Here is a 16,453-nt window from a genome sequence, read left to right as displayed (position 1 = left end):
TGACTATATCTGACCTCCTCCCATGCACTCCCTTGCGGGATCTTGTTGCCATTGTGCCAGTGAAAGCGTTCCTTGTGTGTTCCTAGCCTGTGTTCCAGACCTCCTGCCGTTGCCCCTGACTACGATCCTTGCTGCCTGCCCCGACCTTCTGCTACGTCCGACCTTGCTTCTGTCTACTCCCTTGTACCGCGCCTATCTTCAGCAGCCAGAGAGGTGAGCCGTTGCTAGTGGATACGACCTGGTCACTACCGCCGCAGCAAGACCATCCCGCTTTGCGGCGGGCTCTGGTGAAAACCAGTAGTGACTTAGAACCGATCCACTAGCACGGTCCACGCCAATCCCTCTCTGGCACAGAGGATCCACTACCTGCCAGCCGGCATCGTGACAATAGGCTGGAGTTGGCTGATGCATGAGTACGCACCAAAGCTTCACAATCCCTAATAAAAAAGACAAACATTTTTGCCGAAAAATTTTAATGAAAATTTAGGACAGCGAGTGCTCTCTACATATTACCTGAATGACATAGCCTGGAGTTGGCTGCAGCATGAGGTGACCATTGAAATGTGTGATTTTTTTATTTGAAATTTAAATCAAAATTTGTGTCCCGGGACCCAGCCGTGTGGGTACAAAGTACCTAATCTCACAAGCACCCTCAGGGCTCATGTGGCCATAAGATGTAAGCGCAACGTCTCCATAGCCCTGACTGGCCATTTTTGGTTTTTGTACCTTTGTTTAAGAACAAGCGCATATCTAAGTTCATCCCTCTGCGTATTTTTTTTTGAAAATTTTACTTAAAAAATCACACGCAACAATCGTTCAATGGTGTAATGGTTATTACTGTGGAAAATTCAAGTTTATTACTGTGATAATTGAAAAAAACACTACCCAAGGGTGTTTAATAACCCCATACATTGCACCATAAATGTTGAAATTTTAATTAAGCATGTATGTATGTTTTTCAAAAATCCTAAAATTAAAGGCCCAAGCTCAGAAGCATCATGAAGTCAAGTACTTCCTCAAAGACACAGGAGCAGTCAGGAGCAGGCATCAGCAGTACCCAAGAGGCTTTAATAACCCCTTACATTGCACGATCACTCGAGAGATCGAGCAATAACATGTGTGTTATACCCTCAGATGTCCGGGGCTGCACGCGCGCTACACTGAATGGACCAGCGTGTGTCTATCTTTCACCGACAGGTGCAGGTAACCCGCTGTACCCCCTTCGCGATAGGGATCAGGGATTGCAATTATTTGCCAGGAAAGAAGAATCACAACTAAGCGCCGGTCATAAACTCGGGTTCATTAAGTCCCTAACCTTTGTACACACCACATGTCTCTACTACCGATTGGATTGTTTAGTGAAGTCCTCGGATCGGCCCTGGCGGGGTAGGAGAAGGCCCTAGCAGAGCGCCTAGAATTTAAAGATCATTGTTGAAATTAGCATTAAGCATGTATTAGCTACCGCTAAACTTCCAAAAATTTAAGGCCCAAGGCCTGAGGCATCAGGGAGGCAATTATTTCCTAAAAGACACAGAATGAGTCAGGAGCAGTCATTCGCAGTACCCAAAAGGGTTTCATAACCAACCCCTTACATTTAAAAGTCAATGTTGAAATTTGCATTAAGCATGTATTTAGCTACTGCTAAACATCCAAAAATTGAAGGCCCAAGGCCTGAGGGCAGGGAGGCAAGTAGTTCCTGAAAGACACAGAATGAGTATGGAGCAGGCATTCGCAGTACCCAAGAGGGTTTCATAACCCCTTACATTTAAAGATCAATGTTGACATTTGCATTAAGTATATATTTAGCTACTGCTAAACATCCAAAAATTAAAGACGAGGGTTCCATAACCCTAATTGATAACCTAAGAGGGTTTCATAACCAGCCATAATGGGGAAATGTTGGTGTAGCAGCTTGGTCAATCTACTCTGAGGCATCTGGCATTGGTGGCTGGAAATCCTGGCTGATCCATCCCTGATTCATCTTGACAAACGTCAGTCTCTCCACATTTTTGGTGGACAGACGAGTTGGCCTTGGGGTGACTATGGCCCCGGCTGCACTAAACACCCTCTCTGATGTACACACTAGGGCTTCACAATCCCTCAAAAAAAACACAACAATTGTAGAGATTTATGAAGAAGACTTATGGATAGCGGGTGCTACCTATGAGAAAATTTGAAATTCCCAGACCCAGGCCCAGCAGCGCCATCAGTAAACCATATATTGCCTGAATGACATAGGCTGGAGTTGGCTGATGCATGAGTACGCACCAAAGCTTCACAATCCCTAATAAAAAAGACAAACATTTTTGACAAAAAATTTTAATGAAAATTTAGGACAGCGAGTGCTCTCTACATATTACCTGAATGACATAGCCTGGAGTTGGCTGCAGCATGAGGTGACCATTGAAATGTGTGATTTTTTTATTTGAAATTTAAATCAAAATTTGTGTCCCGGGACCCAGCCGTGTGGGTACAAAGTGCCTAATCTCACAAGCACCCACAGGGCTCATGTGGCCATAAGATGTAAGCGCAACGTCTCCATAGCCCTGACTGGCCATTTTTGGTTTTTGTACCTTTGTTTAAGAACAAGCGCATATCTAAGTTCATCCCTCTGCGTATTTTTTTTGAAAATTTTACTTAAAAAATCACACGCAACAATCGTTCAATGGTGTAATGGTTATTACTGTGGAAAATTCAAGTTTATTACTGTGATAATTGAAAAAAACACTACCCAAGGGTGTTTAATAACCCCATACATTGCACCATAAATGTTGAAATTTTAATTAAGCATGTATGTATGTTTTTCAAAAATCCTAAAATTAAAGGCCCAAGCTCAGAAGCATCATGAAGTCAAGTACTTCCTCAAAGACACAGGAGCAGTCAGGAGCAGGCATCAGCAGTACCCAAGAGGCTTTAATAACCCCTTACATTGCACGATCACTCGAGAGATCGAGCAATAACATGTGTGTTATACCCTCAGATGTCCGGGGCTGCACGCGCGCTACACTGAATGGACCAGCGTGTGTCTATCTTTCACCGACAGGTGCAGGTAACCCGCTGTACCCCCTTCGCGATAGGGTTCAGGGATTGCAATTATTTGCTAGGAAAGAAGAATCACAACTAAGCGCCGGTCATAAACTCGGGTTCATTAAGTCCCTAACCTTTGTACACACCACATGTCTCTACTACCGATTGGATTGTTTAGTGAAGTCCTCGGATCGGCCCTGGCGGGGTAGGAGAAGGCCCTAGCAGAGCGCCTAGAATTTAAAGATCATTGTTGAAATTAGCATTAAGCATGTATTAGCTACCGCTAAACTTCCAAAAATTTAAGGCCCAAGGCCTGAGGCATCAGGAAGGCAATTATTTCCTAAAAGACACAGAATGAGTCAGGAGCAGTCATTCGCAGTACCCAAAAGGGTTTCATAACCAACCCCTTACATTTAAAAGTCAATGTTGAAATTTGCATTAAGCATGTATTTAGCTACTGCTAAACATCCAAAAATTGAAGGCCCAAGGCCTGAGGGCAGGGAGGCAAGTAGTTCCTGAAAGACACAGAATGAGTATGGAGCAGGCATTCGCAGTACCCAAGAGGGTTTCATAACCCCTTACATTTAAAGATCAATGTTGACATTTGCATTAAGTATATATTTAGCTACTGCTAAACATCCAAAAATTAAAGACGAGGGTTCCATAACCCTAATTGATAACCTAAGAGGGTTTCATAACCAGCCATAATGGGGAAATGTTGGTGTAGCAGCTTGGTCAATCTACTCTGAGGCATCTGGCATTGGTGGCTGGAAATCCTGGCTGATCCATCCCTGATTCATCTTGACAAACGTCAGTCTCTCCACATTTTTGGTGGACAGACGAGTTGGCCTTGGGGTGACTATGGCCCCGGCCGCACTAAACACCCTCTCTGATGTACAGACTAGGGCTTCACAATCCCTCAAAAAAAACACAACAATTGTAGAGATTTATGAAGAAGACTTATGGATAGCGGGTGCTACCTATGAGAAAATTTGAAATTCCCAGACCCAGGCCCAGCAGCGCCATCAGTAAACCATATATTGCCTGAATGACATAGGCTGGAGTTGGCTGATGCATGAGTACGCACCAAAGCTTCACAATCCCTAATAAAAAAGACAAACATTTTTGACGAAAAATTTTAATGAAAATTTAGGACAGCGAGTGCTCTCTACATATTACCTGAATGACATAGCCTGGAGTTGGCTGCAGCATGAGGTGACCATTGAAATGTGTGATTTTTTTATTTGAAATTTAAATCAAAATTTGTGTCCCGGGACCCAGCCGTGTGGGTACAAAGTACCTAATCTCACAAGCACCCACAGGGCTCATGTGGCCATAAGATGTAAGCGCAACGTCTCCATAGCCCTGACTGGCCATTTTTGGTTTTTGTACCTTTGTTTAAGAACAAGCGCATATCTAAGTTCATCCCTCTGCGTATTTTTTTTGAAAATTTTACTTAAAAAATCACACGCAACAATCGTTCAATGGTGTAATGGTTATTACTGTGGAAAATTCAAGTTTATTACTGTGATAATTGAAAAAAACACTACCCAAGGGTGTTTAATAACCCCATACATTGCACCATAAATGTTGAAATTTTAATTAAGCATGTATCTATGTTTTTCAAAAATCCTAAAATTAAAGGCCCAAGCTCAGAAGCATCATGAAGTCAAGTACTTCCTCAAAGACACAGGAGCAGTCAGGAGCAGGCATCAGCAGTACCCAAGAGGCTTTAATAACCCCTTACATTGCACGATCACTCGAGAGATCGAGCAATAACATGTGTGTTATACCCTCAGATGTCCGGGGCTGCACGCGCGCTACACTGAATGGACCAGCGTGTGTCTATCTTTCACCGACAGGTGCAGGTAACCCGCTGTACCCCCTTCGCGATAGGGATCAGGGATTGCAATTATTTGCCAGGAAAGAAGAATCACAACTAAGCGCCGGTCATAAACTCGGGTTCATTAAGTCCCTAACCTTTGTACACACCACATGTCTCTACTACCGATTGGATTGTTTAGTGAAGTCCTCGGATCGGCCCTGGCGGGGTAGGAGAAGGCCTTAGCAGAGCGCCTAGAATTTAAAGATCATTGTTGAAATTAGCATTAAGCATGTATTAGCTACCGCTAAACTTCCAAAAATTTAAGGCCCAAGGCCTGAGGCATCAGGGAGGCAATTATTTCCTAAAAGACACAGAATGAGTCAGGAGCAGTCATTCGCAGTACCCAAAAGGGTTTCATAACCAACCCCTTACATTTAAAAGTCAATGTTGAAATTTGCATTAAGCATGTATTTAGCTACTGCTAAACATCCAAAAATTGAAGGCCCAAGGCCTGAGGGCAGGGAGGCAAGTAGTTCCTGAAAGACACAAAATGAGTATGGAGCAGGCATTCGCAGTACCCAAGAGGGTTTCATAACCCCTTACATTTAAAGATCAATGTTGACATTTGCATTAAGTATATATTTAGCTACTGCTAAACATCCAAAAATTAAAGAGGAGGGTTCCATAACCCTAATTGATAACCTAAGAGGGTTTCATAACCAGCCATAATGGGGAAATGTTGGTGTAGCAGCTTGGTCAATCTACTCTGAGGCATCTGGCATTGGTGGCTGGAAATCCTGGCTGATCCATCCCTGATTCATCTTGACAAACGTCAGTCTCTCCACATTTTTGGTGGACAGACGAGTTGGCCTTGGGGTGACTATGGCCCCGGCCGCACTAAACACCCTCTCTGATGGCACACTACTGGCCGGGCAGGACAGCTTTTCCAGGGCAAACTCAGCTAATTGTGGCCATAAATCAAGTTTGGCTGCCCAGAAGTCCAGCGGATCTTCAATGGTTGTTGGCCATGTCAAGGTATGCCACCACCTGCTGGTCCAGGTCCTGCTCCATGTCTACCTGCTGCTGATGAGTTGCTTCACTATGCAGGTGAAGAAAGCTACTCATCAGCGACTGTAGACTCAGGCTGCTGCTGATTGAGCTGGTACTGCTCCTCCCACCCCTCCCCTCCCCAGCAGCCATGGAAGTGGAAGGTGAGCGCAGAGGGCCCCCCCGAGTCAGACCTGCGAGTGGATGGACCATGTGGCCGATAGGCATCAGCCAACTGACTACGTAGAATCTCTCTGTAGTAAGTCAGTTTGTCCTCCCTCTCAGTGGGTGTAAAAAAGGCCCCCATTTTGGGACGGTAGCGAGGGTCTAATAAGGTGGAGATCCAGAAGTCGTCCCGCTGACGAATTTTGACAATTCGGGGGTCACTACGCAAGCAACCGAGCATGCATCGTGCCATTTGCGCCAGTGACTCGGAGGAACTACCTGCCTCCATCTCCACTGCATACTGCCACGGTGTGTCTGGGTCCTCTGTCTCAACTTCCTCATAACCCTCCAGCTCCTCTGGCTGCTCCTGCCCCTCCTCTCCTGTCCGAAGACTAGAAACACCGGCCATCTCATCCAACTTAAACTGTGCTCCGCTCTGCCCCTTATCATCCTCCTCCTCCAGTTCAGCCCCCACAAGGCTCATGTAGCCTTGAGATGTAGGCGCAACGTCTCCATTGCCGTGACCAGCCATGGTTTCAATCATTTGTTGTAGGAAATGTAGGAGTGGAATTACGTCTTTCATGGAGCAATCCAGGCAACTCACAAATAATGTGGCTTCCTCAAAGGGCCTTAGCAAACGGCAGGTGTCACGTATGAGCTGGCACTGGTTCACATTGAAGTTACACAGGGGAGTACTCCTAGTGGCTGAAGTGCATGCACAGTTTCCTTGCCATTTTCAGGATGTTTTGCAAATGGGGTGAAGACTTTAGGAAGTGCTTGACAACCAGATTCAACACGTGTGCCATGTAGGGCGCATGTTTCACACTTCCTTGTCGCAGCGCGGACACGATGTTCTTCCCGTTGTCTGTCACCATGGTTCCCATTTCCAGATTTCGTGGTGTAAGCCAACTCGGATTTCTTCCCTAATGAACTTAAGCAGTTCCTTCCCTGTGTGACTCCGTTTGCCAAGGCTAACCATGTGAAGAACAGCTTGACATCGCCGTGCCCTACACACATGGTACGATGAATGGCCACCGAGATTTGGACGTGCAGTGGAGGCCGAGGACATGGTGGAGCATGAGGAGGCGGCGTTGCACATTGTAACAGGACCAACTGCCTGGGAGCGAGAGCGTGGAGGAGGAAGCGGTGTGACCTGTCCAAGTTGCTGATGTGGCTGTGCAGGAACCACATTTACCAAGTGAGCCGTAAAAGACAAGTATTGTCCCTGCCCGTAGTTACAGCTCCACACGTCGGCACTGCGGTGCACTTTTGAACACACCGACAGGCTCAAGGACTGGCCCACCTTCTCTTGTACAAACATATGCAGGGCTGGTACTGCTTTCTTTGCAAAGAAAGGACGGCTTGGGACTCTCCACCTCGGCTCGGCACAAGCCATCACTTGAAAAGGGAGTCCACCACTTGAAAAGGGAGGGACTGCAACACCAGCAACTTGGACAGGAGCACATTCAACTTCTGCGCCATTGGATGAGTGGGCGCATACTGTTGTCTCTTGGACATGGCTTCCCGATGGATTGTTGGCGGAATGGCTGACTAAAAGCGTGAGAAGCAGAAGCGACAGGAGGGTTTGACACACAGCTCCCTACGGCTGAGGAGGTGGAGCCCTGGCTGGATGAAGGAGGGAGCGGATGGCCACTGGGTGATGCAGCAGGCTGGACCACTACATCGGAGCCACGGTTCTCCCAGGCCGCTTTATGGTGGCAAAGCATGTGTTGACGCAGGGCCGTGGTGCCGACATTGGCACCCTGGCCACGCTTCACCTTCTGCCGACAGATCTTGCATGTGGCTATGTGAACCTCCTCCGGATGCCTTTTGAAAAACTTCCACACCGCCGAGTAGCTGATTTTCCCACCCACAGTCCGCACTAGTTGACTGCTACTGGCGCCGTCTCCAGGAACCTCTGTTCCACTACCTCCCTGAACGATAGGCTGCCGCGAAGCAGGTGGTCTCCCCCGGGCACGTTTGGCTCCTGAATTTCCACTACTGCCACCACGCTGACTGCCAACCGTGCTACCGCCTTGCTGCCTCAAGGGCAACCTGCAACTCTCTTCTCCTGATGATGATGAAGCCCCTTCTGCACCCGGCTACCAATTGCGATCGGCTTCGTCATCATCAACAGGTGTGTGCACGTCACTGATGTCCTCCTCAGGTTCCCCAACAGTGTCTGCTTCAGGACCCTGAACACTTGCAACACCGCCTCCCACTTCACTCTCCGCATCACTACTTGGCCACCTAGCGGAGCAAGCGGCGCATGTCTCCTCCCCTTCTTGGCTGTCCAGTAGCTGCTGACTGTCCTCTATTGGATCGTCCTCAGTAAATAGTGGAGATGAACCCACAGCATAAGATACTTCTTTAGGAGAGGGAACAGCATAGGACAAAGGCAATGGGAGGACACGGACTGCTCCCGGGCCATGCCAACTGAGGGTTGTGTCTGAGGAACCCACCGACTGTTGACTGGGGGTGTCAGATGTCACTTGTGATGATGTGGATGAGTGTGTTAACCAATCGACGACGGCAGATGAGTTGCTGGTGGAGACACGACCGCTGGCTGATAACGGGAGCTCAGGCCTCTCGCTGCGACTCCTGCTGCCACTCGCCCCAAGTCTGCTGCCAACTCTGCCTGAAGTATTTAGGCCTCTGCCACTCCTCTGTGCACGTCCTGGCACTTCTCTGCCTGACATACTTAGTGCGTTTATGAGGGTATTACAATATGCTACAGTACTCTTTAAACAGTATTTGTCTAGAACAGCAGCAGGTGATAACTTACGGCTGTCCTTGAACAGTATGTAGGCCCTTGACAGATTAACAGGTACTAGATGGTACAATACTTGGATGTACCTATGCGGTGTGCACTGATGAGGGCAGTAATATGCCTAACTATTAGCAGAAAAAACTCTGTATTTTTGTAAAACACCAGCCGGTGGATACTATTGTTTGGACTTTGACGGTTTGGAGCACCTTGACAGCTACTAAATGGTACAATACTTGATTCTACCTATGCACTGATGCGGGCAGTAATATGCCTAACTATTAGCAGAAAAAACTCTGTATTTTTGTAATACACCAACCGGTGGATACTATTGTTTGGACTTTGACGGTATGGAGCACCTTGACAGCTTAACAGGTACTAAATGGTACAATACTTGGATGTACGTATGCAGTATGCAATGATGAGGGCCTATTAGCAGAAAAAAACTCTGTATTTTTGTAAAACACCAGCCGGTGGATACTATTGTTTGGACTTTGACGGTATAGAGCACCTTGACAGCTACTAAATGGTACAATACTTGGATGTACGTATGCGGTATGCACTGATGAGGGAAGTAATATGCCTAACTATTAGCAGAAAAAACTCTGTATTTTTGTAAAACACCAGCCGGTGGATACTATTGTTTGGACTTTGACGGTATGGAGCACCTTGACAGCTTAACAGGTACTAAATGGTACAATACTTGCATGTACCTATGCAGTATGCACTGATGAGGGCAGTTATATATGCGTAACTATACGCAGGAAAAACTGTTTAAAAAAAAAAAAAAAAAACAGCCGGTGAATAATATTGTTTGGACTTGCACAGTATGTAGCCAGCCCCTTGACAGATTAACAGGTACAAAATGGTGCAAATGCACTACAGTCCACTGAACAATCACGTATTTCTGAACAGCAGCAGGACCCAACAGTGCAGCACCACAAAAAAAAAAATCCAGGGATTAAACCCTAAATTGCACTCTGTCACACAATTCTGAGCAGCAGAAGTTTTGTCGAGCAAATAAAAATAAACTCAATTGGGCTGAACAATGAGGAGATAAGAGGCTTTAGAAAGTTCAGGCAGCTTGGAGATCTGTATGAGGCAGCTGACAGCTATCTGCCCCTCTCTGCTGCAATGCTCAATAACGTGAATAGGAGGTTTAGCAATCAATGATCCTTCTCAGTGTAGCAGCAAAGCACTCTGCACTCCTGCCTTTCCCTAATGCTGATGTGACTAGCAGTTGCAGTGTAACGCTGTGGTATGAGCTATTCACACACACACACACAGTCCCGTCCTCTCCATCTGAGTGCATATATTAAATGAAGAGAGGCAAGATGGCCGCCGATCATATAGGGGCTGTGACATCACACGGGTCAGTGAACACTGATAGGCTACATCTCACATGTGATTCAGGGTCAGCCCGCCTACCTTCATTCCCGTCGCTGTTTCCCGCCCTCCCATAATCCCCTGCCCCATGTACTCACATGTGGATCCGCCATCTTAGGTCCCCAATAGCCTGGAACGCTGTAAAATGGAGTTTAATGAAGCGATTCGCGAGATAGAATCGCGCCAATATTCGTATTCGTTGAAAATCAAATTTTTCATGAATTTCGTAACAAATTCGGGTTATTCAACTTCGATTCGCTCATCTCTATTTATTATCTTGACATTGGGCTTTTTATAGCCTCATATTTTCCCTCTGAAGAGAGAACAGTGCTCAAGTAATTATTGCACAGCCTATTTTGCCAGTCGGTGATCTGGTGATAGAATATATCACTGACATCATTCATCATCAATAGTGTTGAGCGGCATAGGCCATATTCAAATTTGCGAATATTCGCGAATATATGGGCGAATATTCGTCATATATTCGCGAATATTCGCATACTCGTTATATTTTCGTTTTATTTTCGCATACGCGAAAATTCGCGTATGCGAAAATTAACATATGTGAAAATTAGCATATACAAAATTAGCATACGCGAAATTTCGCATATGCGAAAATTAGCATATGCGAATTTTCGTATATGTGAATTTTCGCATGCCAGTCTCACACAGTAGTATTAGGGCCTTCTTTACACCACACAAGCTGGAAGCAGAGAGGGGTGATCACTGTGATGTGTATTGTGAAGAAAAAAAACAAAAACAAAACGAATATTCGTAATTACGAATATATAGCGCTATATTCGCGAAATTCGCGAATTCGCGAATATGCGATATTCGCGAATAATATTCGAATTGCGAATATTCGCGAGCAACACTAATCATCAAGTGTCTCTTATTTGAGCACATGTATATTTCATTACTACTTAGACAATAATATCATACAGATTTTCATTGACATATATACCAGGGTTCATGATATCATAATAAATTTCTTTCAACAGAGAACTATCTATCATTCATTTGTGGGCATGTACATTTAATCACAACACAAGGTACATATCTAAGTCTTAAATAGGCCATATATTCCCCCCCCCCCCTCAGCATTTATAGTGGCAGATGTATGACTTCTGTACCAAAGGTGTCTTTATTGTTTATGGACACAGACCAGTTTTATAACAAAAAACACAGATATATGAAACTAATAGTAAGATAAAAATGTATTAATCACTAGTATATTTTATTCGAGCTCATAAAAGTAACATTTTAGTACATTGCACCTCTATTCTCATGTACCCTTCCCTTGGATTTTGATATCTTGAGAGCATGTTTTTGTATGCGTTTCCACACATAGCATTACAGCATTATAGCATTAAAAATTTAGTATTTTTCCAAATTATTTTACTTACAGTATATAAGGTAAAATACACATTAATTCATGTATAATAACGTATGCGTATAATAATGATGCCTATAAGAAAATGTTCTATATGTGGTTCATCTTGTACAAAGTATAGTTAAATATTTTGGTCTTATACCTAAATGAGTTCTAGATTATAATATTCTAAGCCTCAAAAAATCTTTTTCTGTAGATTTGTGGTGGGATATAGCAACAAGTTTGTGTACATCTGTGCACATTTATAATACTTACAGAACTTAATAACTGAATTCTAGGAAAATAAATCATAACATAAAAATCATGAATTGGAGCCTAAAGCAAAGATACAAATTCATAAATAATGAAGAATACAGAAGTCGTGGATCATAAGTTGGTGCGCTGGGAGCCTTTTATGACATTCTGTGCATTTTTTAAACAAAGATTGTTGAATTTCTTTGTGGGTTAGGGTGCTGCAACATTGTGCTTAAAATTAGGATGGAAGTTAAGCCTTATGTTTTTTTCATATACAGAGTTCTTAAAACTGTTACTGAATTAATATGCAGTGTTTATACAAATGATTTCAAATTTACAATATAAATGTGGAAAGTCACATAACATATTCTACTTTGCATGTTTTAGCATTTATCCACTCCTCCAAAAAGAGATGCCAAAACAGTTGAAAAAGTGCAAAATACAGAGTAAAGTTGGTGCTTTGTTACTGAAGAATAAATTAAACAATATGGCATGTTAGCAGATGTGGATTATAACCCCTTAATGACCCTAATACATCTTTTGTCGGTAGGGCAAAAGAAGTGCAGAACTTGTATACTGTGCCAAATATTGTCTGGCGTCTGATGTTTCTCCCAATGGGATACTCTCAGAACCAGCTGTTGAAGAACACTTGTTATTATTACCCTATTTAATAGTATCCATTTATTGGCCTTGGAAGGATGAAGGGCTGAGTTGGCCCTGCCGGGATTCAAGCCTGTGACCCTGCCATAATCAGGGAATTTACCACTGAGCTATCTCACCAATTCTTGTAGTTAGACCCCTTACATGGTGTAGTCAAATTGTGCTTATGGCATCTAAGTGGTTTTCTAAGTGGCATCTAATAAACCTATTGACCACTTGGCAACATGATTGCTTAGATGCGGATGGGTTTCCACAGCAGCAGGGGGCCAGGTATGCCAGGTATTTGTGCCTACTTAGCTGTGCTTATGGCTGGACTGGTTTAGTCACCTTTTAGCCTTAGGTTGACAAAATTATCCACTGCACAACAGTGAGTAATTAGGAGATTTCATGTTAAAGTCCTCTTGTAGGACAAAAAAAAAAGTAAAAAGTAGTTTACCAAAATATAGTAAAGTTTACCAAAATATAGTTTTATTAAATAATCCCCTCCCCAATTTAAAAAAAATATTAATAAAATATGAGAAAATAAAAATAAAAAACACTTGGCAACTCCATGTCAATAACAACCTTTACTATTAAAATATGTTATTAGTTATCCCACATGGTAAATGCTGTAAAATAAATAAAAAAAACCTATGCCAGAATTGCTGTATTTTGTTAACCTGCCTCCCTTTAAAAAACTAAAAAAATAAAAAACAAAGCAATTGACAATTTATACATGTGCCAAAATGATGCCATTGAAAAGCACAACTTTTCCTGCAACATATGGGTCATTAAAGGGTTAATGAAGCCCCAACCATGTGATTATGTTTTACTGGCACACAGAGCAGCTTAATTACATATGTAGCATCATTTAGGAGCTCACATTAACCACAAGGAATCAATTTAACCAAGAAAAGTTACTTTTTTTTTTAGTATCTTTTACATTTATAAAAAAAAAATGTCTATAGTATAGTTAAAAAAAGGTCCCCTTTACATGCTAATTTATAGAGCTGCTCTGCAAAATACATTAAAGAAGTCCCATGTCTAGGAATACAGAAAAACGTATCTCCTGTCTACAGGATAGGGGATAAGTTTTAGATCGCGGGGGGTTCGACCACTGTGGCCCCCCGCAATCTCCTGTACAGACCATGACTCTCCCCCAGAGCTGTGCGTCATGACTACCGTTTGCTGCCACGCCCCCTCCAGATATCTCTATGGGAGAGCTGTTCGGCTATCTTCGGCTCTCCCATGAGATATATGAAGGGGGCGTAGCGGCCTCACTTCGGGGGGGGGGGGGGGGGGGCAGTCATAATGCACCACTCTGGGGGAGAGCCAAGGCTCCATACAGGAGATCATGGGAGGGTAACAGCGGTCAGACCCCCGTGATTAAAAAATGATCCCCTATGCTGCAGCTAGGGGTTAAAGGAGTACTCCGGCATGGGAAAATTGGCGCTCCCCGATGCCTCCGGTAACTGGCTCCGGCCTCCGCCACGATCCTCTTCCTGGTTGCCGGTGGTCGGTGAGTCATACTGCACTCAGCCAATCACCAGGCCGCCGGGGACGAAAACGGCACACTGCAGCACAGCCTATCGCCGGCCAAGGCAGGACTTTGCTGCGGACTGTGATTGGCTGAGTGCAGTATGACTCGCCGACCACTGACAACCAGGAAGAGGATTGCAGCGGAGGCCGGAGCCGTTTACCGGAGGAGCAACGGAAGGTATATATCTCTTTATTTTTTTTACTGCCGGCAGTATGACGGGCAATTTTCCAATCCCGGAGTATTCCTTTACGTTTTTCTGTACTTCTAGGCATGGGACTTCTTTAAAGGGTACCTCTCATCAAATAAACTTTTGATATATTTTAGATTAATGAATGTTGAATAACTTTCCAATAGCATGTTTATGAAAAATATGCTTCTTTCTATTGTATTTTTCCCGATCAGTCCTGTCAGCAAGCATTTCTGACTCATGCTGGAGTCCTAAACACTCAGAGCTGTCAGCCTGCTTTGTTCACAGACAAACAGGCTGTGAACAAAGCAGGCTGGCAGCTCTGAGTGTTCTCCTTTGTGAACAAAGCAGACTGGCAGCTCGTAGTGTTTAGGACTCCAGCATGAGCCTGAAATGCTTGCTGCCAGGACTGGTAGGGAGACCCCTAGTGGTCATTTCTTCAAAGTGGAAAATTAAATAGAAAGAAGCATATTTTTTAATAACATGCAATTGTAAAGTTATTCTGCATACATTAATCTATAATATATCAAAAGTTTTTTTTTGATGAGAGGTACCCTTTAACTCTCCAGTTATGGCCTGTTCTAGCCCTTAGCTGTGTGTTTATGGAACAAATATCATTTACACAATCCCTTTTACTTTATAGGTTTTGGCTGATAAAAGAGATGACATTGTGAAGAATCCAAAGAAAAAGTTCCAGTGATAGAAACAGAAATATTTTTCAAGAACTCATACTGACATTCAAGAAGGTTTCTCATTTCAAGAAAATAAAGCTTAATTCTTTTATAATATAAGTTCTTTTACTTTCTATTATACTTTTCTTTTTATTTGTGATCATGTTCAAAATATAAAGTTTGTTTAATTATATAATGGTTTATAAGTTTATATTTACATACAAAGTGGAAACCTCTTATATCTTGATTCTCTTGGCAGTAAAACATTAAAAGGCAACTGTGAAAAAAATTGCAAATAAGAATGCATTGCCTTTCATGTCCTCCAGATTTACACTGTAACATTGTGTACATTTTTTTTCTTATGAAAGAAATCTTTTGTACTTGAATTCCATAGTCTCTTTGTGAAGATTTTTCTTTTGCGTGAAATGCATTTGCATTAAGTAGTCTTTCTGGGTCTCTAGTATCTTGCATCTTATTGTATTATTATTATTATTATATTTAGTTTTTATTTACCTTGTGATAGAGAGGGCCACATGTACCTAAAGAGAGACAGATCACCCACTTATTCTCAAAACTAGCAAGGGTGCAGTATATAAGAGGCTGAAGATGGTACATCACTATGTAAACCTACCACAATACTTGTTTAAGAGTCAAAGTAAAATTTAAGTAAAGCCTGTTAAATGATGTTAAAATATTACATTTTATTTTAATAACAATAAAATAATCTTGTGTATTTTTTAATAGAAATAAGTATAATTCCATTTATTGTTACAGTAACAAAAATGTGAGAATATGAATCTGTCAGTCAGAAAAGTCTCACAGCAATATACAGCATTTCCTTAAAGGGAATCTGTCAGCTTTATATCATGGTCAGAGCTCATATATCAAGGTGGAAGTGCTCATTCCACAGTAAAAAAAAATTTAAAAATAAATAAATAAAAAGAGACTTCAAAATGGCACTTGGTGTATAACCCTAAGCAGAGTGTAGAATCATAGCACAGAGGAGATCAATGCCTCTTATAGATGGCCGCTCACCTCAAAACAGAAAGAAAAACGCAACTCACGGTGTAGAGGGGTACTAAGATGTTGAGTGGCTGCTATTCGCAGGAATCAGGATAATCTGTTATAATGGAGCAAGACTGTAATATTCTTTAACTCCTTAACAACGCAGGACATATATTTATATCCTGCGCCGGCTCCTGCCATATAATGCGGGGTCACGCGGTGATGCCCGGTATTAACCCTTCAGACGCGGCATTCAAAGTGGATCGCTGCATCTGAAGTGAAAGTGAAACCTTCCCGGCAGCTCAGTGGTGCTGTTCGGGACTGCCGCTGTGAAATTGCGGCGTCCCGAACAGCTTGCAGGACGCAAGGAGGATCCTTACCTGCCTCCTCGCTGTCCGATCGCCGAATGACTGCTCCGTGCCTTAGATCCAGGCAGGAGCAGTCGAGCGGCGATAACACTGACCAATGCCATGCTATTGCATGGCAGTGTAGGAAATCAGTGTGAGCAATGTTATAGTCCCCTATGGGGGCTATTACATTGCAAAAAAAAAAGTGAAAATAGAGTGT

General features: G+C 43.3%; 1 protein-coding gene across 2 annotated transcripts in view; it reads left to right on the top strand.

Moving 5' to 3' along the window:
* Positions 1-15,570, top strand: part of BANK1 (B cell scaffold protein with ankyrin repeats 1) — a 472,180-nt gene extending 456,610 nt beyond the window's left edge. For both annotated transcript variants that reach the window (XM_056566500.1, XM_056566509.1), the window contains exon 19: positions 14,854-15,570. In XM_056566500.1, coding sequence (XP_056422475.1) covers positions 14,854-14,910 — 57 coding nt within the window. In that variant the 3' untranslated portion in view covers positions 14,911-15,570. The remainder of the gene's footprint in view (positions 1-14,853) is intronic.
* The last annotated feature ends 883 nt before the right edge of the window (positions 15,571-16,453 follow it).

The sequence above is a fragment of the Hyla sarda genome, chromosome 1 (genome assembly GCF_029499605.1).
Source record: "Hyla sarda isolate aHylSar1 chromosome 1, aHylSar1.hap1, whole genome shotgun sequence".
Lineage (NCBI taxonomy): Eukaryota > Metazoa > Chordata > Amphibia > Anura > Hylidae > Hyla > Hyla sarda.
This window is presented reverse-complemented; position numbering and strand designations above follow the sequence as displayed.